Raw genomic sequence first — 19,935 nt, forward strand, 5'->3', positions numbered from 1 at the left:
GCAGTAGTGTACTCCCTTTTAAAATGCTCTAACATGTATTTATTAGCAATAAAACCAGATGAGCCACTGCACTTGAGTACTTGTACTTTTTATACTTTAAATACATTGTGCTGATAAAAATTCCGTTGTTCTAACCCAAGTCACTTTTCAAAATACTTCTAATAAATTGTGGCAGTGCCTTTTATTAAATTTAAGGCCACAATAGCTAATCACTCGGTTCTAATTCACTAAATGAATGGCTCCCTACTACTACTGCTACTACTACTGACTAATCCTCATTGGGTTTGAATAAAGAAGCCTGATAGAACTTCAGATCCACAATAACCGATTATGAACAAGTAAATGAAAATGAACAAAAAAACATGTCTTGTCATGTTTATTTTAATATAAGGCAGTGTTCTATTCTGAAAAAACAGTAACAGAAGTTCAAGAGGCATCCCCTAATGTAACATGGGTGTAACTTAATTTAGAAAAAAGAAAACAAAAAAAAAAAAGAAAATTGCCAAATTGTAATAACCAGTCAGAATACAATGTTACAGTATAGAAATTAAAAACATCAATACAAATTATTTGACATTTGTTCATTATCACACTATAAAAAATTACATCATCTGGAAGTTTGACCTTGGACTGATTAAACATCAACTGCACGGGAAAATTACACATGAAAATACCAGTTTGTCTTTTGAAATTTCATAATTCTAAGAAATCCAAACCACTCCACAATCTTAAGTGAGCGCATCAATTCAGTGAGAATTTTACCCTTCTGGTGTTGAAAATGAAAATAAAACAGCATTCACAGTAAAGCCTAAGGGGCTTCTCAGAACACAAGTAACACAGTAACTGTGAGACTATTAGGTAAAACTTGTTTTATTTTTCCATCCTTGATTTGTTTTTCCTTATCATTTTGTATTTATCTTGCTGTTTCTTAAAAGTCTAATGTAAAGCACTTTCAGACACAGGGTAACTATATGTGATATGTAGAAATAGAAGTAGTTGAAGTAGATAGACCTTGTAAAGTTATCTAAAGTTTGTATAGGGAGCAGCGGAAGTTAAGATGCATGAAGTATCAGATCATCTTTACATCTCTTATTGATGCTTATCACATTCTGGGTTGAGGGGGAAAAACTAGCTGTGAGATGTTTTAAGATTAAGCCAAAAACAGCTAAATGTATTTCAAATATACCCCCTGTTGAGGTATCAACAAAAGACAAGTTTTTTTATTATGGATCGACAAATCAACATAAAGCTCACTGTTAAAAAGCAGTAAACACAAACATAAGCCGGCGCTTAAAGCATACATGTGTTTCGGGGCTGTAACAAAGAAACCACGATAATAACCATTAAATAAGACAAAGTGTTGCATTACCATTGAGACACTGAGGCTACATAAATGGAACATTCTAGTTAAATCAATAGCTTAATGTGATGAATGTGTGAGCATTCTTAATGAAAAGGAAACAATTACTTGCTTAGTCACTTTCAATAGACTTACATGTACGTTGCCTATGTGGAAGAAAAAGCAACTGTTACTGTGCAAATGCAGGAAATCCCTTTTGAGACAGCCATGTACTTAATGCAGCATGACGGCACAGGCAGAATAATAACAATTCATCCTGTCAAATAAATCCGATGTGCAAGTAAAAAATGACGCAACAATTTCTCATTTGGATGTAACATGAAAGCACTCATTAATAGCACAAATACATGTGATCCCAGTGCGTAGGGCCTTTCAATTATAGGTTGCCTCTGGGAGTTTGTTGCCGGCCACATCCCTAGGTGTTCTTGTTTCACTGAGGACAGTCATATCATCATTAAGACCCCCTGTGTTCAGAAGACTGCCAGTATGAGAAACTGCTTCCCTGCTAGCCACTGGTCTGCTTTTCCCACACTTTTTATAGGAATGTAAATGAGTGGCAGCTTTGCAAAAAACATCCTCATCTACATCGTCTGATTCACCATCCATCATTCCAGAATAAAGAAAGGTGCTGTGAGGTAAACAAGAATCTGCCTGCGAGGGAAGGTGCTGCTGCCTGTTGTTCTGTGAATTTACTGACACCTTAGAGCAAAGTTGCGTTTTAATGTTGGGACAGTCGCTGCTGGATGAACTAGACATTATTTTGCGTTTGACTTGGGTTTGACTGAGACTCTGTACTTGTTCATTGAATCCCCCGTCTGTCAGAGGAAGGCTTAAAGCCATTTCTGATCTAGTTTGCCAAGATAAGGCCATAATGCTGCTACTGTCTCTATCTTCAGATGCAGACACGAGTACATTCTTCTTGTAATATGTTGAGGAGTCTGTTTCAATTTGAGGAGAAGCAACGATAGCAGCTCTGTTCTCTCTGTATGTGTCGGGCATCTTCAACTCAAGGCTCTCTCTGTCCAGAGACCTACTTCTCCTGTCTAGAGACAATGCATTAGGCATGGACTGACTGACTCTTGTAAGGCCAAGGTGCCTTGGGAGACTAGCAATTGCCCACGTGTTACTGATCAGGTTCTGTTCATACATGTCTAACATTTGATAGTCACATTCGGCAAATGCATCCTTTTGTAGGTAGCTCTCTTCAAAATCCTGATAGGGCGATGAAATGTCCTCCTCCAGTTCCATGTGGATCTGCTCGTCGTATTCACCCTCATTGTGCATATCCACTACATCGAATGTGACTATGGTAGGTAAGGCCTGCATATTTGAAGTGAAGGCGGAGTTTGTCTCTAAATCATCCACATCGTTGCGCAAGTTACTCAGCATCTGAGAGTGCTTTGTGTAGTCCACAAGAGCTTGAGAGAAACAGACAGTTTGCCCATCATCCGAGTCGTTGATATCTACTGCAGATTGAGAACTGATGTTTTTATACGGCAAAGCCACAGGCTTGTTTTCCTCAAGATGCTGCTCTTTGGGTTCACAGAATGTTTCAAAATCTGGGTCGGACGTGCTGCCGAATGAAACGCTGCTGTGTCGTTTCTCACACTCAGTGTTTATAGATTTTAGATTTTTTTCAGTGGAAGCAGAAGACATATTTCCTTTCTCCTCACACACATTGGGCTCTGTATTACTCTTATTGACTGATGTTTGTGGTTTTGAATTCAAATTACAGTTTTTGTTCATGCCAATTTCCTGCCGACCCATCGCCTTTTGTGCCGACTCTGAGGATTTGCTGCATGTGCTTGGCTTCTCCAGAAAACCATGAACTTCATAGAGTTGGCCACTTATTTGTAATCGGTTCATCTCTGGAACAAAGGCAGAATCTGTCACATTGACCGGCTCACTTAAATACTGTTTTGACCCGGGCAGCTTTGATTTGTTTTCATAATGTGGACTGATGAGACTCTCATCAGGTGCAAAAAGTTCATAAAGGGCATCGCCGCTATAACTGTCCCTGGGTAATCTCTCTGCCCTAAGTCTGTCGGAGTTTTCCTGTCTGTCATCTGGCCCGGGAGTGGTTGAATCATAGTAGCCCTCATCACTAGTTGGTACTGATTCCTGATGCTCGCTTTGAGGAGTCAACACATCAGCGATTGAAGAAGCATCCATGCCACTGGCTTGCTGTGCACTGCTACTGTTCAGTAAGTCCATATTGTGAGAACTTGACAGGTCAGCAGTCAAATCTGTGATTTCTTGGTTGCAAGTATAGCACATTTCCTCTGATGCGTTATTTCCCCAGAAATCCTGAAGACACTCTTCATCCAAATCTTCAGGTGAGGCCATTTCTTCGCCGCCACCCTGATAAGTAAGATAGCAAGAGGCACGTTTTCCTCCACTTCTACTCCTCTCTCCAGACACGGTGCTCTCTGTGATGCTGTCGTCTTCTTGATCTGCGATAATGTCCCCACAGCCAGTGAGGGAATCAAAGCTTTTTAATGATGCCACATCTCCATAAATGAGGTTTAGTTGATCTGACGAGCCGGCAGGTGTTTGGGACTTCAGCAACGGCTCGGACATCGTCTCGAGTTTCAGACAAGGCTCGCTGTGTCCTCGAGAACTTTCCTTCAATTCACAGGAAACTACAGCCATCAAACTAATTTCCTCCATTACATTATCACATGTCCCACCGTCAACCTCGGACTTGGGGCTGTCTTGCTCCCCACCCTTCTCTGACGGCATCTCATCAGCGTCAATACATTCAGCGCCAATGGACATGTCACATGAAACATCTGCGAAATCAGGCACATCAGGTTCAGACTCCAGGCACTCAGTGACAAACTGCTTGGTGTTGTCCTGGACAACAGGCACCTCTTTCTTGCAGCGAGGAGAGGACATAGCAATCATTTCAGGTTTATCAGATCCAGCATTTCTGTGGTTTCTGTGATATCTAAAACTTTGAAAAAGACTCCTGAAACCCCTTTTCTGACGAGTGAGAGTAAGTGTCTTCTGGTCAGCACCGAGGTGACTACATTCATTTTGACAACTACTGTGGAGCTCTCCAGTAGAGCCCCTCGGGTCGTGGTACAATAAATCTGCAGCTGAGTTGTACCCACTTCTCAGATTGTCATCATGACTAAGATCACTCAGCCCATCATGTGTTCTGCTTTTATTGATTGCTTTCTTAGAAGACCACTTAGAAGGATTTTTACTCCTTCCTCCAAAGAAACTAGGTAAAATACAAAAATTTTTACGAACTCCAAAAAATGTCTGGGCAGTTCTCCTAAATTTTCCAGATTTTTGAGATTTCACCGTAGTATTCATAGTTTCCAGCTGAGGCTCTTCCGTGATGTCATCGGGGCCACATTGGGAAATCTCTGCAGAGGCAGGAACCAACTCCTTGGTGTCACTTGGTAGCTCATCTACCTCACGAGAAGCCATGACTGCTACGTTCACAAAAGCAGTCCAACAGAAGGCATAGTAGCTGGATGTTCTGAATCAGCCGACAGGATCACTGCAGCTGCTTTCTCCTCCATCTGATACAACCCTGTTTTGAGAAAGATTAAATCAAATTTAACATCTTCCACAGGGATAACAAAACATTCACACTGCAGACTTTGAACATTTTTAGGAAAGCAATTTTGTTTCCCTATTACCTATTATTATGTATTCATGGTTTGTTTTTTCCCACACACAGGATGTTCATAAAACAAGACGTGTGTTATCTGTGATGCAATAACATATTTGCTTCTTAATTTAAGAATTGTATTATTATATTATATTTTCTCCCAAAATAGAAACACTATGTTTAGTTTCGGGAACCAAACGTACTTTACAGTAAGTTAGATTCAAGCCCTGCTCACTCATTTTTGGTATTCTTTTTCTAAGAAAAAGAATATAAAAACATACTGTCAAATAACACTGCTGTGATTTTGTTGAATTGAAATTGAAAAGAAAACTGAGTTTCTCCACAAAGAATCAACCACTATTAATTATCTATGTTTCTTGGAAACTAAAGTGTTTTTTGAGTGTTAATTACATTTGGCATTATTAATCCCAAACTGCAACGCAACTTGAGTTTTAAATAAAAGTAATAGAGTAAAAGTAAAATTTTGTAAGTAAATGTACTTAGTTACCTTACAACACTGATATTGATGAACATCTAGGCTAAACATACGTAAAGGCTATAGAACGAGAAAAAGAGAAGTAACATATCTCAATAAAAAACAGTAATATTGTGCCTGTATATTAGCATGTTGAAGCCCAGGGGATAAAGCAACAGGCTAACATTGGAGATGTAACAATGACCCCTGACGCTCTGCCACAATAAAGACCAGTGGTGAAATGTGGGTCAAAATATACTTTCAATGAAAGCCTTAGCAAAGACAATTCACAATAGCTAACACTGAGTAGTTTCCCACCAACATACCTGGTTCGACAGGGCCATTTTCATGTAAAACCAAACTAAATGTCACATTAGCAAGAGAGGAGCTAACCGAGTAGTAAGGTAAACAAACTTACAAACCGATGCCAGAATCCTGCAGCCCGGAGCCGGTGTTGGGTTTTCACTGGGAGCCCAAGTTAGCTCTCAGTGCTTTCTGCACTTTAATTTACTGCTGAAGACGAATGCTCGACTCGGGCCCCGGAAAAGCTTTCACCAGATACGCTTTCATTTGTTCCCAACCACGGTTAGCTAGCCGGGGTGCTTGCTAACAACGTAAATCACACAAAGTGCAGTAGTGGTTGTAGTGTGAGTCTGGTTGCTAACGGTGGGTAACGTTTAAGCACGTCGCAGTAAAAGTGTTCGGTTTAAATACGCATGGTGTATAGCCTGGTTTATCTACGCATGCCGACTTACTTAAATGCCCTCATAAAACCCCAGCATGCAATTAAAGGCTGGATGATGATTATTTTCTCGACTTCTCAGGTAACATTTACCCAAATCTCCTTTCGTGTCTCTCCTCTCGGCGCATGATAGTGACGCAACATGTGATGGGATATCATGCATCGTGTAGAACTAATACACCATGTCATTGTTCATTTTTAACATGACATATAACACATTGACATTCATTTAAATCATTATACACATCATAAGTATGACTCTTTACAGAAGAATAACGCATTTTTGTCATAACTTTGTAATATAAATGAAGGTTTAAGCCATGTATTTATTTTGTCTTAATATTATCATGCATTTAATAATTTTATTAAAATAATTGTTTAAGTTTCACTGTATTCAAATATTGGGCACATGTCTGTAATAGTACAATATATTTTTTAAAGTAAAAATGAAACAACAATGATAGTGATCTGAAAGAAATTAAATAATAATAACAATAATAGCAATAATAATAATAACAATAACAACAATAATTAGTATTATTATAATAATAATTATCCATTTTACACATTGTGTTAAACATTTTTCTGTTAACATTTACTGTGTAATGAAAAATCTCATATCTCATCATTTATTTTTAAATATAAACTTTATTTGTACTTCAGAGCAACATTCGAAAATGGAAATACCAGTGGATGAAGACATGTACACAACAGTCAAGGCATATTTTTATTTAAATATTTTACCAAAAAAATAAATAAAAAATGTAAATGCAAGAATAGAAAATTGTGAGGGGGGGCTTACCAACCTTTTCATTCAGAGAAACAAAAGTCATTTTTCCTTTATTTTTTTACATTGTTAATGACAACAGATGGTAATAGTTTGCTTCTGAGGAATGTTGTGTTGTGGATAGGATATTTAGCTAGAAGCCTAATACTGTCGTCTCTATCTTCCGTATGAAATCATTAAGACCAGAGATAATATTTTTGGGATGTTTATGGGGCTAAGGAGGAACCCATGTCTTTTTAAATCTCTTGGAATGCTCAAAGCATCAACACAAGTGAAAAACATCTTCAATATGAAGGTCGCAGAAGGAGCAGGAAGAGAAATATATATAAAAAAATCTATTATTAAAATAGTTATCTTATTTACAATTATTTTACATACATATACAGAAAGTCTAACATGTTTGCTTTTTCACACATGACGCAAATGATGCCCTTATCAAAATTAGGTAAAATGTTGCTACAGTTAAAATTATGACCCGGTTCAACATCTGGTATTAATTTAAATACAGTGCAATTTTGTGATCCCTGCATACACACATTTAACTGCTTACTTACTATTGTACTTTTTCAAATACTGTTTTTCAATGTGCTTTCAATTGGTTTTGGTCCTCTTCATACATGTCCTCTTCATTGTTGGTCTTCTTGCAACCAGGTTTCTCTAATTTTACTCAACATGTATATTCCATTTATGTCTTTGACTGTCGGACATCTGTCCACTCCATTTTGGTGTTTTGCAGTGCCTGAGTCTTCTTTTCATCCACCTGCACATAATCCACTCTATGCTCATCACACAGTAAGGGTTTCTGCTGGACGAAGAGAGGGCGATATGAAGAATGTGATATGTTACCAAGATGAATATGGTTCTGCTATATTTGTACCAAGAAGCAATCATGTTGCCCTTCATTTATTTAAACTATTGGCGTGTGTTGTATAACCCTTAATGTACAAATGTTGTAGGATCCAGATCATGCATTTTTTATTGCAAGCGATGTTGTGCACATATAAAACATGTTTCAATGTATGAGTGCATTAGGTTGGAAGGGACATAGCAAAGTAAAAAATGTTACACTGGGAATGTCTGAGTCTTTTCCAATTAGGAAAATCAGGAAGTCTGTAATATGAATAGAGGATCATTGGTGCAAAAGTATTTTATAGATTCACTTTGTTTTGTTCTATTTTATAATAACAATTTGGTTAATTTTTCGAACTGATGCGGAACATACCTTCAGCACAGGAGAGGGGGAGGCGGAATTAAAATGAAGTGACAAATAGTCGAGGTTGGATCTTCTCGCTCCATCAAAGGTGAGACTGAAATGTGGTCTTGGATCCTGTCGGAGAAAGAAATACCTTGAGATGGGTAAAAGGATCTGAATATTTAATATATTTCCATATTTTCTACATTATTACTACATTGTAAAAGGTTGCTTTAAACTAATAGTTTTCAGATTCAGTAAAACATTGGAATCAACTTGTTTCCAGGGTGCAGCTAGTCAGCATGTTTTTGTGTGACTGGAGATACGTGACTAATATGCTTCGCTTCAGATTTGATTCTTGGAAAATCAATTAAATATGCACCGTTTCCAGGAACTGCCATTAAAGACATCACATGGTTCCTCACAACCCAGTGCATTTACAGTATGCTGAGCAGAATTCTTAAAAAAACATCTTATCTGCACTGAGATTAGAGCAAATTTTGCAACCCATAAATATTCCAACAATTATGTCAGATTTAAAAACCTTTTTTTGTGTTCTGTTAAACAAAAATTTGCAGAGTAAGGTCAAGAATGATGCGGTTGAAATGTAAGTCAACAGTGATATAAGGATTTCCGCTCAAATATCGGACATTAGATCAGATAAACATAGACATATAATCACAATTTGATAACAAATTGATTTACATTTAGTTTGGGAAAGGGGCATCAAGTTGAAGTGGATGATTGACACAACTTACAGGACTATGAGCTGGTGAAGAGTTGGGCTGAATTATTATTATTAATAATAATAATAATAATAATGTCGTTCACTGAAAGTATTTTACCATCAGAGCTACTTCGATGTATCAGTTATTTTTAACAATGGCTAAGTGAAAGGCTTCATTAAGTCCCTGATAGAAAGAAAGTTGATGGCATTAGTAACCCTCGAACGATTTACTATTTTCATCAATCATAAATATTGTTTACATTTGATTGCCTTATCAAGTCCTCCGCAGTAGGCATTTGAACATATGAAATTGCTGATCACCACTTTGATTTTGAATTTTGAGTGGTTTACTCAACTCAACTCAACCTATGGTGTTCCCGGTCAAAAATGGCCACCATAGGAAACAAATATTTAACCTTAGATTATGTACTACTATCAGAGAGTACACATCCACAAATCGACAGCCATCATTTTGGAATACATTTTAAGTGTCTTTTCTTTGTATATTCACTACAGTTATTCAAGTAAACCAGTAGTCAGATACATGGTACATGGTTACAGCTTAAAAGGGTGTTGAATAAAGTTAATGATTTTTCTTGTATGTGTTAATGTAAAAGCAGTTAAAACAGCCCGGTCAAATTTGACCGGGAACACCAAAATAAGAGGGGAGAAAATGCATATTATATTAAAAATGATCAATATAATCTATACACTACAAAAACATGGTTAAAAATGTGTTTTCATGCCTTCACGATAGTTACCATTGTGTTGCAGTTTGTGTCTTCATCTATTGGATTTTCCCCATTGTCAACTCTTCTTTCAAGAGGTGAATATTTTACCGAAAAACTGCAATTGCACATAAAAACAAAATATTTTTTCATGTCAGAAATCAACCAACTATGACAAACTGAGAAACAGGATGTTGTCCTTGAGCTGGGTCAACATATCTAAACCAACTTACAAAAAGATTTACGTTGTCATAATTAAAAGTTAAACCTTTATTTTAATGAGATGTAATTGTTAATAAATGGCAGTCCCATAAACAAACCATGCAAACAAACATGGATAAAGAGATTGTTTCTTCTCACCATGCTTCAGTCATGGCTCTGCTCAGAGGAAGATGAGTGGGACATTCTGTGATTGTAGAGAGGCCTCTCAAGTCAAGAGGTGGAGGTCGAGCTGTAAACGGAGAAAGTAATTGGACTGGTTCTAATAGTGATGCGTAGAAACTATCATTGTGTGGAAAATAAAGATATCTTATACATTGCTTGACTTTGCAAAGGACATTTCAGTTTTACATTTGTAAACCTTGTTTAGCTATAACAAAGACCAATTACTCTAAATTATCCCAGCTGCTGAGTTTATTAGCTGAGTATAGATAAAAGTTTTTCACATGTCAATGTAACATAAACAAATCGGGACTATGTGATTCTCACCTCTCCTCAGGCGAGGCTTGAGATGCCGGTGAATTGGAGGAGGCACGAAGTCTCCAGGTTGACACATTAGTGGGCCGAGATTCGTGGAGGACTCGGCGTTGCAGTTTGTGTTGAGGAGGCTGAATGTGCTGGGGCTCATGGGGATGTAGCCATCACTTTCAGTGGTGGCTGCAGAGGGAGACGGGGATGCCATGGGGACATATGACTCATCCTGAAGGCTTTGAAATCGTGTGGTATTCAAACCATGCTGCTGAAAGAAATAACATCGTTAGGTTAGACAAGTGCATCTTCCTTTTGATACTTTTTGTTTAATTAAATCATATTGCAAATTATTCTTAATGCATACACTGAAACTGAATTGTTGACTTTATTTAAATGTATTATGTCAACAGCTTTCACATAACTGTATTAGGTCAGTTGAAAGCAATAATATTAAGTTGAACCTATTATTTATTTTTTTGTTTAATAAGTATATGTATTATGTTGACATAATACATTTAATCAAAGTCAATGTTTCATTTTTTTCAGTGTACATTTTTTTGAGGAGTCAAGGAAAATAATTAAATGTGAAAGTCTGTACAGTAAATTTGAAGCAACAGCAAAGACAGACTTAGTTTAGCTTAGGCTAAAAGTATGTCAGTTACCTATTTTAGACCAAATTCCAATATTTTCCTAAACATAACCAAGAAGTTTTATCTCCTAAACAAAACTATTTGTTTCTGTTTTACAGGGTTCCCAAAATGACTGTATCACTGTATAACAACCTATTCTTTCATTTAGGTAGGAGAACATGTTGCAAATACATATGAAGGGTTTTTTTTACAGAAAGATCTTATTAAACATTGTTCATTGTTTTTACTATTGTTGTTGCTCTTACCAGATTAAGACTCTGCCTCCTGTTTTTCATCAATCTGTTTTCAGCATCTCCTAAAGAAATATGTATGATAGCAACATATCATTAGTTATTTTCAACCTTTACAGTCAACATGAATCCATATGCTTCCCCACACAATAGCACAAGAGTTATAATCAATTGTAAAAGGCAATGCTTTTCTCAGGTTTTGGATAATGTATACTCTGAGACTGCTGTCCTACCTATTCTGAAATGGTCCAGGCCGGAGAGAGAGGTCCTCCGGGGAAATAACGTGGCGTGGTTTGGGAAATGCTGTGCACTCACTGTCCTCATCAGGTGAGCTGCGTCCTCACTTATTTGCTCTGTCAGGTGATTAGACTTGGGTGGCAGCGGTGGAGGAGTCTGCCATTCAATCGTTGCCTCGAACGCCGCAGAAGGATAAGGTTTGTCAAAGCGGAAGACACTTGTGGCGCTGTGAGGAAGTGGTGAGGAAGAGGATGGTGGTAAAGACTTGGAGGAGAATGGAGCACTGAAAGGAGGGTTGGTCAACCTTCCACTGGGGAAGAGAGATGGACTGGGGCTGGCTTGAAAGATGGAGGATGAAGAGGAATCAGTGAGGGAAAGAGGAATAGGTGAGGGGACGGCGTCCTTGGACGCATCGTCTGATGACTTCTGCTCCAGGGAGATCTCAGAATTTGAAAAGCTGTCATGTCTACATTGGAGAAGGATGAAAATATTTTATGTGTTAAACATGAACACTGACGCTCAAAAGTTGATGTATTATGTCAACAGATTTGACATAACTGTATTAGGTTAGTTGAAAGCAATAATATCAAGTTTAAATATTAGGTTCAACTTATAGTGTTGCTTTCAGCTAACCTTATACAGTTATATGACATTTGATAACACAATACATTTAATCAAACATTTTTGTTTTTTCAGTGAACTACACAAAGGTTTTACAGATGATACATACCTAATAGTACTCACACTCCCCGTCGCACATTGTGAGAGAAGTAGGTAGTCAAGTGGGTGGCTGGAATCCTGTTGGCTTGATACAGACACTCTGTCGGAGCCGTCAGGTGACGGATGAAGGGGGGTGGGGGTGTGAGGAAAGCCTTCTTCTGAGCTCTCTGTTGAGAAAAAGCAGAGGCAGACAGCCTGTAGTTTCATGGGATTAGAAAACCTTCATAGAGCCATACACACACACACACGTTTCTTTCTTGACAATATACTGCAAATGGGGCAAGTGAATTCAAACAGAGAATACCCATTTTTCCCCGTAAGAATACACATGGGATCTCTGTTCCCTATTTTGTTTATACATCCTGCAATCTTTTAGTCAGACTGGCCCTCGTTCAGAAATGTGTTTCATTCCATTTCACTCAAGGCCACCGAGTCAAGGCTCTCCCTGCAGAACCAAGAATGTGTGTGTGTGTGTGTGTGTGTGTGTGTGTGTGTGTGTGTGTGTGTGTGTGTGTGTGTGTGTGTGTGTGTGTGTGTGTGTGTGTGTGTGTGGGTGTGTGTGTGTGTGTGTGTGTGTGTGTGTGTGTGTGTGTGTGTGTGTGTGTGTGTGTGTGTGTGTGTGTGTGTGTGTGGGTGTGTGTGTGTGTGTGTGTGTGTGCGCAAAAGTTTAAATGTTCCTATTAAACATTTGCTACCCTTAATAGATGTTTATGTTCTCTTGCGGATACAGAACAACCTTTGATATTCCTAAAGAAGTCTTGATATCAAGTCTGATTCTCTGCGACCAACAAAACATTAAACTTTAATTATATAAAAACTATTATTCCCAATCTGTAACGCTGTAAGTGTTTAGTATGTGGAATCCAATTTTCATTGTTCACACAAGTCAGAAACTCCTTGAAAATTGTTTCATTTTAGCAAGAAAAAAAATTGCCTCAAAGTAAAATCAATAAATATTAAAGGTGCTTAAATGTGAAGATTTTGTGCATGGATATAATTAAACTTTCATCTTCAGTTTGTAAAAAGGCTATCTTTACATTTTGTTTGTTTGCCTTTCACATTTGGGTCATTGTTTAAACTGCCACCTGCTTTTACAATTGAATGAATTTGGATTTTGTATAATTATCAATTATTAATGTGTGTTTTTCTGAAAGCATTCAACATCATGCAGCGCAACGTGTATTTCAGCAACATTGCTTTGTCTCCTTCACACAGATTGTTTCTACAGACCTGTCTACTCACAAAATATCTCACTATGCTTTTATAAGAAGCAAAGGTCAAACAGAATGGCCCTGACAATGGACTGAAAGAGGGATGATATGTCAGCAGAACTGTATATACAGCATATATAAAATCAAGAGACCACTCCAATTTTTTCTTAAATCTTTATCTCTACATGTAAGACAGCCATTACAGTGTGTGTTGAATTCCAACACTGAGAAAAATTGCCAGTAGTTTATAGAATACAATAATAAAAAAATATCATTTAACTCAAAAGACGTACCAATAAATAATAAAACAAGAGAAAGTGATAATGCTGAAGTAGTCTCTTAACTTTTTTCCGCAGCTGTATACATATATATATTTAAAAAGACAACAACATTTAATTCTGTGCCGCTTCAAAGCACGTGCCTGGATGAGATACAAAAGTAATTATTTATCGTAATTACTTATTTTAGGACTCTCCCTCTCGATCTACTGACAGCTGCATATACTGTAGGCTATGTGAAAACACTTTGAATTGTTTAAAACATAATCTGCAGACAAACAACCGTCTAATGTATATGATAAAACTTGCTATCAGGTCCATTGACTTTAAAGAGTGGAGCAATCATCTGAAATGTATTTTAATACAAAAGCATTGTATTAAAACGGTTATTTGAACTATTTTGAAAGTTATCATTGAATTTGTTTAGTTACTTGTTGTTGCTGCAGTAGAAAGTACACGATAAGATCTGTATCGAAAGCTCTCAACCGCTGACGTGGTGTTGTGTGATGTGGGTTTAGGAACGCACTTACAGAGAAATTTATCAGAAGAGACCACAGTTCTGGTTCATTCACCGTGCTAAAAATGTTCTTCAATGTTTTTAAATGTCCAGAAGTCTAACCACAAACACGGATCATCAAGATAGATGGTAGATAGATTTTTTTTTCTCCTAAATTGTCCTCCAAGTGTTTTAAATGTAGATTGAAATGCTTCAGACTTTAATCATTGTTGAAAATAAGGCAAACTGACAGAAGATTGGAAAAACTCCTGATGATTTGTGCATCATTTTATTTACGTTAAGAGTCTTTAGAAACGCTGTTTAACAAAAATGAGGTATACTTTAGGTTGGACAAAGCATTCACAACATGAATTTTTAGTAATCAACAAACTAGTGGGTATGGCAGATTTAGAAGGACCTAATGCTTAGAAATCATGTGAGTGTGAATTAATCATGAAACCCATCAGTAGTTGGTCTGAAGATGATTTAGCGTCTGGGAACTGCCCACTGCTTCTAGTAATAGGATGGGTTAAATGCAGAGGACACATTTCACTGTGTGTGCTCTGCTGTGTGCATGTGTGTGACCATTAAAGAGGGTTTCATCCTCCGATTCTCTAATCTAGTAATTCTGGGGTTCCCTTGTAGCCAGCAGTTACACACGACTATTATTGCTCTTCCAGACATTGGTCATTGTTTACAGTGAACAAATGTAGGCAGTAGTTGGAGTTCAGAGACAAAGTATACAAACTGATTGTATATTTGCTTGTAGATTAAATATGTTTTTATATATTAATAAAAAGCAAAATCCTCATTCTAGAGCTTGATTTTCAGTTTACCACTTCCTGTTTGGGGTCAAATGACACCAATTTGTCCTGGATCAGCAGGGTAAAGCTACTCCATAACAACTTGTTTACACTATCTTCTGTGATTTTCATTGAGGAAGGAGCATTTTAAAGATGGTAAATGACCACATTTTAGTGTGCTTTTGTTGCATAAGGTACCATTTAATGTCATGCACAACACAAGCTAACACTTTCATCCATCTACTGTACTCTCAGGTTCACTGAAAAAACTGATACGTTAACTTTAATTAAGTGTATTATTTCAACAAATTTCACATCACTACTGTATATTGGGTTAGTTAAAGGCAAAAATATTAAGTTGAACCTAATATATTTTATTAAACCTAATAGTATTGCTTTCAACTAACCTAATGCAGTTTTGTGAAAGTTGTTGACATAATACACTTAATCATAGTCAACATTTCAGTTTTTTCAGTGTGGCACAGGCTACTATTCAATGTGCTACCTGTTCATCATGTGCAATTTTCACATGCACACTCACGCCATCAGTTAAAGTCCCTTTCCCAAAGACATTTAGAAACGTTGACTGCCACCCCGGCCCTGACCATTGTGCTGCCCTAGGCATGATTTTAGCTTGTGCCCCACACCCAAATCATGCACCGCCACTCCCCCCAAATCGTAAGGTGCCTTTGGGGGGTGGGGGGAGTGGGGGCATAGTTTATGGGCGCTGTACGCAATATAAGCGTAGTTTCAAACATCGTTTATAGTTTACATAGTAAAAATATTTTTTTTTCCTCTCCAATTTACGGCGCCCCCGATGGATGGATGTACCCTTAGCGTTCGCCTATACTGCCTATGCCCAAGGCCTGCCCTGATTGACTGCAAGGATTAAACCCCAACTTTCTGATTCGGGATGACCGCTCTACATACTGAGCCCACATATCTTACTGTGCTGCTCAAACATTACTAAATTTCAAACTGAGTGTATTTACCTGCATCCTCAAGGCTCGCAAACTGGCAGATTTTACTAATCTCACTGATCCAGCTGTTCATCTCCTCCTCAGTTTTGGCCACCAGGTAAAAGACACGAAATGTGGTCTTAACCAAGAAGAGGTGTTTGCCATTGAAGTCTCGTTTTATCCTGAGCTGCCCGTTGAGCATTTCGACCTCGCACTCTTTCAGGTCGATAGTGCGGATGGGCTTTTTGGAGTTCTTACTCTGATAGTACTCCAGCACATCAGGGTTGCCACTCATGCGACCTCTTCGAAGCACAAACCAGCGTTTCCTCCAGGCCTGCAGGAAAACAGCAAAGAGTTTTTGATTTTAACTTTATACTTACTATGTGATATTATTCACTGTACTGCATACTTCTAACAGTTTCAACCCCCCACCATTTTATTAGTCATGACCGGTCATGAGAATAAGATCACAACAGCTAACTAAGCAACTTTAAACTATTTTTTTTGCTTTTGATATGGTCTGTAAGAGGAACCTCAACTCAGATTTCCCAGAAGTAAAGAGAAGAGGAAGTTAACTGTATTTAGCAGAAAATGTCTAACACAACGAAAGAGGTATTTATACAGTGCTCTGTCACTTTTTACACTGAGGATTTACTGAAAACTTAATACTGAAACTGGGAAAAGGTCTTTGCAGATCCAGCAACCTACTTTACGCCCAAAACGAATGACATTTTTTTATATGTTCACACTTGGTTTTGTGGTTTTGAGTGTGTTGTGAGACTAAACAGGTATTTCTGTGGAGGGAACATAAAACGAAACCTTATTGTTTTGCTTGAGGGTAAACTGCAAGTCGGTTAGTAAAGCCCGTGTTTATACCAGGAAATGGTTAATAACACTGCGAAGTTTAAGAGGAAACCGTAACTAGACAGATGACGATTTGATCCTATCAATTTTTTTAACATGGAAGGTTTGAGCTCCAAAATATAGGTTGTTTGATAAAGGTGCTGGTGAAAAAGGAAGAAATGCACATGTTTGATATCATGCACGTTTCATACAAGAATTGGCTGTCTTAAAATGCCTTACTCATTGAATGCTTAATGGTTTTTCAACCACATCACATGGTCTTCCTCAGCCAATGGAGTTTTTGAATGAAATACTGAGGAAGACCATGTGTATATTAAGTGAGTTTCATTTTTGTTGTCACAATATCAACAAGCAAAAAGGCTCAAACTGAGGTAGTAACATTTAATAATAGACATGAGTAATAAATGGTGAACTGGTAATTAATTAACCTTTTTATTTACTTACATAAAAAAGACAAGGTTTATTTATAATTATTCTCATCATTTAGTTTATTATTTGTTATTATAGAATGCTTAGTGTATAGTATTCTTATTACATTATTAAACTACTTAATAATGGATTATCATTGCCCTAATTAAATGTGTATACTAAGTTAAGTATTTGTTAAATAAAAAAAGCTAATAATTAACTATTAACAAAGTCTGCTCTATCTTTCTTTATAATGTGTATAGATGTTTAACAAATCATTTGGTAATTCAGCAAACGTAGCTTACAAATATAAAATACAAACAAATATAGCTTAAACTGTTACAATATTTGCACAAATGAACTGATATAATAACATAAATAATATTGTAACTAAATCAAACTTAAATAAAACAATTAATGTCATTGTTTTTTTTAAACACTAAAATAACTATAATCTAAAGTCCAATGAACAATTTACTATTTATAATAAGGTTTTATATTAATTGTTACCACTCAGGTTTAATTAATCCTGAAATTGAAGCAGCTAAATGGAATTCAGCTATAAAGGATTTTATCATTTTAATCCTGGATATAGTGTCAACAATATTCAAGCATGCACAGATAGATTAAAATATCTATTATCAAGAGTCTTAAAATGATAGTATCAGCAATGAGATATAAGATGTTTACATACAGTATCTAATTTTTACAATTAAGTAGTTTCTTTTACAATATATCTTACTTTTCCTGTATGACCTTGCAATGGAAATGAGTCGATTAATGTAATTATTTTAAATGAGACAAAGCAGTAACTGGGTGCTTTTAGAATACAATATATGTCCCCTGAGGAAATAATATAGGAATATTTAAATAATTTATAGATATATGTCTTGATGGAAGAAATGCAAGCTCTTGTTAGTGAGGGCCAACTTCACCACTCTTTAGTGGACCGTCAAGAATAAAGCAGTTAAATGCACATAATCGTTGCAGAGAGTAGAAAACGAGGCATCAGAAAGTGTGTTGATACTTCTATTTCTAATAATGGGTGTTAAAACTGAGATGCTGCAGCAAAATTCAGCGACTCACCTAACACCTTGGTGAACACCACCACTCTGCATTATTTTCGTTAAAGTGTGTTTCAGTATTCTGCCAGAATATTTTCATTCCTTTCGAGAACACACAGATAAGCTTGACCACAAGCCTTGACATTTTCATAACAGCTTGACATTTGAATACTGAGTCAGATAGTGTGTATCCCCTAACAACAGTCTGAAAAACAAATATTTACCATGCAGGTTTTGCATAGTGTGCTAAAATAAGTTTCTATTTCCCGCCTGCAGCCCCATCAATACACACCTCCACCCACCCACTCTTTCCTTGCACTTACTAATGGACCTCCTCCTCCTCCTCCTCCTCCTCCTCCTCCTCCTCCTCCTCCTCCTCCTCCTCCTCTAGTACAGAGGAAGTCCAAACAGCCGTCATGAAGCTGGACTATTTCTGCTTGTCACTTAAGTCTGTCTGACTGGCGCTGACATTACTTCCCATGTTTCACAATGGGGACACGCTCATCACACACACACACACACACACACACACACACACACACACACACACACACACACACACACACACACACACACACACACACACAACAACCACACACACACAGCACAGCATTATCACATGACCCCAACAGTGTAAGCAGTCACATATACTTGCAGCTGTTAGAGTCATTTTAATGTCTCCCTATCTGCAGATTGTGACACATTGTTGACAAAATCCAGTGTTTTAAAGTGCACAGAGGGCGTTGTTATAGAAACAAGGAAAAATGATTTAAAGATGGAATTACATCTTAGTTTGACGAAAGCATACAAACCCACGGTATGTTTCTAAATAATCATTCCACACACACACACACACACACACACACACACACACACACACACACACACACACACACACACACACACACACACACACACACACACACACACACACACACACACACACACACACAGACATATGCATATGCATATGCATATATACAAGGCTTAGCAGCACAACCTGCCATACCCACTGCTGGCAGAGGACATAATCAAATGTCCTGTGTGTACTCCTACTCACAAATCTCTTCAGTTTCTTCTCCGGGGGGGATTTAATGAGCCAGCCCTTGCACACCTCATCCCCAGCACTCATCTTGACTGCAGAGCGTGTCGTCCTCACGGTGGCTGCTGCTGCTGCTGCTGCTGCTGCTGCTGCTGCTGCTTTAAAACTGTGAGCACTGCGAAAGCATATCCTGTGTTCTGGTATTCAGCCTAGCCGCTCCAAAAGGAGGAAGTCGAAAAAATTGATCACACTGACAGAGAGAGAGAGAGGGGGGGGGGGGGGGGAGAGAAAGAGAGAGACGGACAGACAGAGCCGGGGGGAGATAGAGCATGTTGTTATGGTATACTCATGTGCTTGGGCTAGTATATCGTACACAAGAATATATGGGCCAGTCACTTATTTTGCATTATGTAAATAAAGTGGAACTTACAGTATGCCTTACGCTGGAAGCTTGATTTGTTCTCAAAAATGTTATATTTATACTAGACATTTTTCAATTTTATTTTCAACATTATCACTTACATTCTCCATATTGTATTTTAACACTATCCTCCAAAAATTGTGTTTTCCATGAATGCAAAAAAAAGGATACAACACTCCTGATTTATTTGTTCTTATTCCTGGCACTATCAATCTTCCGTATA

General features: G+C 37.6%; 2 protein-coding genes across 8 annotated transcripts; both read right to left on the bottom strand.

Annotated features, from left to right (window-relative positions):
• Positions 1–361: 361 nt before the first annotated feature.
• LOC134872676 (APC membrane recruitment protein 1-like) lies at positions 362–6,332 on the bottom strand. Of its 3 annotated transcripts, none has more exons than XM_063896075.1 (2): positions 5,886–6,332; positions 362–4,907 (listed from the first exon to the last, which is right to left on the bottom strand). In XM_063896075.1, the coding sequence occupies exon 2, from the start codon at positions 4,799–4,801 to the stop codon at positions 1,733–1,735; it is 3,069 nt and encodes a 1,022-aa protein (XP_063752145.1). In that variant the 5' UTR covers positions 4,802–4,907; positions 5,886–6,332; the 3' UTR covers positions 362–1,732. The 3 variants fall into 3 exon arrangements, with proteins under 3 accessions (XP_063752145.1, XP_063752144.1, XP_063752146.1); XM_063896074.1 differs by having other exon boundaries at positions 5,882–6,332; XM_063896076.1 differs by having other exon boundaries at positions 6,299–6,315.
• A 501-nt stretch (positions 6,333–6,833) lies between these two features.
• On the bottom strand, positions 6,834–19,460 carry gab3 (GRB2 associated binding protein 3). 5 transcript variants are annotated; one of them, XM_063896167.1, is made up of 10 exons: positions 19,310–19,460; positions 15,947–16,247; positions 12,177–12,333; positions 11,443–11,912; positions 11,225–11,274; positions 10,348–10,594; positions 10,000–10,090; positions 9,673–9,757; positions 8,215–8,319; positions 6,834–7,794 (listed from the first exon to the last, which is right to left on the bottom strand). In XM_063896167.1, the coding sequence occupies exons 1-10, from the start codon at positions 19,379–19,381 to the stop codon at positions 7,678–7,680; spliced, it is 1,695 nt and encodes a 564-aa protein (XP_063752237.1). In that variant the 5' UTR covers positions 19,382–19,460; the 3' UTR covers positions 6,834–7,677. The 5 variants fall into 5 exon arrangements, with proteins under 5 accessions (XP_063752237.1, XP_063752236.1, XP_063752235.1 ...); XM_063896166.1 differs by having other exon boundaries at positions 6,834–7,797; XM_063896165.1 differs by having other exon boundaries at positions 10,348–10,597.
• Positions 19,461–19,935: the final 475 nt, after the last annotated feature.

The sequence above is a fragment of the Eleginops maclovinus genome, chromosome 11 (genome assembly GCF_036324505.1).
Source record: "Eleginops maclovinus isolate JMC-PN-2008 ecotype Puerto Natales chromosome 11, JC_Emac_rtc_rv5, whole genome shotgun sequence".
NCBI lineage: Eukaryota > Metazoa > Chordata > Actinopteri > Perciformes > Eleginopidae > Eleginops > Eleginops maclovinus.

Excerpts from the sequence above, each read along its gene's own strand:
- LOC134872676 (XM_063896075.1), bottom strand. The coding sequence starts at position 4,801 with ATGGCTTCTCGTGAGGTAGATGAGCTACCAAGTGACACCAAGGAGTTG.
- gab3 (XM_063896164.1), bottom strand. The coding sequence starts at position 19,381 with ATGAGTGCTGGGGATGAGGTGTGCAAGGGCTGGCTCATTAAATCCCCC. Across the intron at positions 11,913-12,176 it reads GGGAGTGTGAGTACTATTAG|ACATGACAGCTTTTCAAATT; the intron begins GTATGTATCATC and ends TCTCCAATGTAG. Across the intron at positions 10,598-11,224 it reads GGAGGCAGAGTCTTAATCTG|CAGCATGGTTTGAATACCAC; the intron begins GTAAGAGCAACA and ends TATTTCTTTCAG.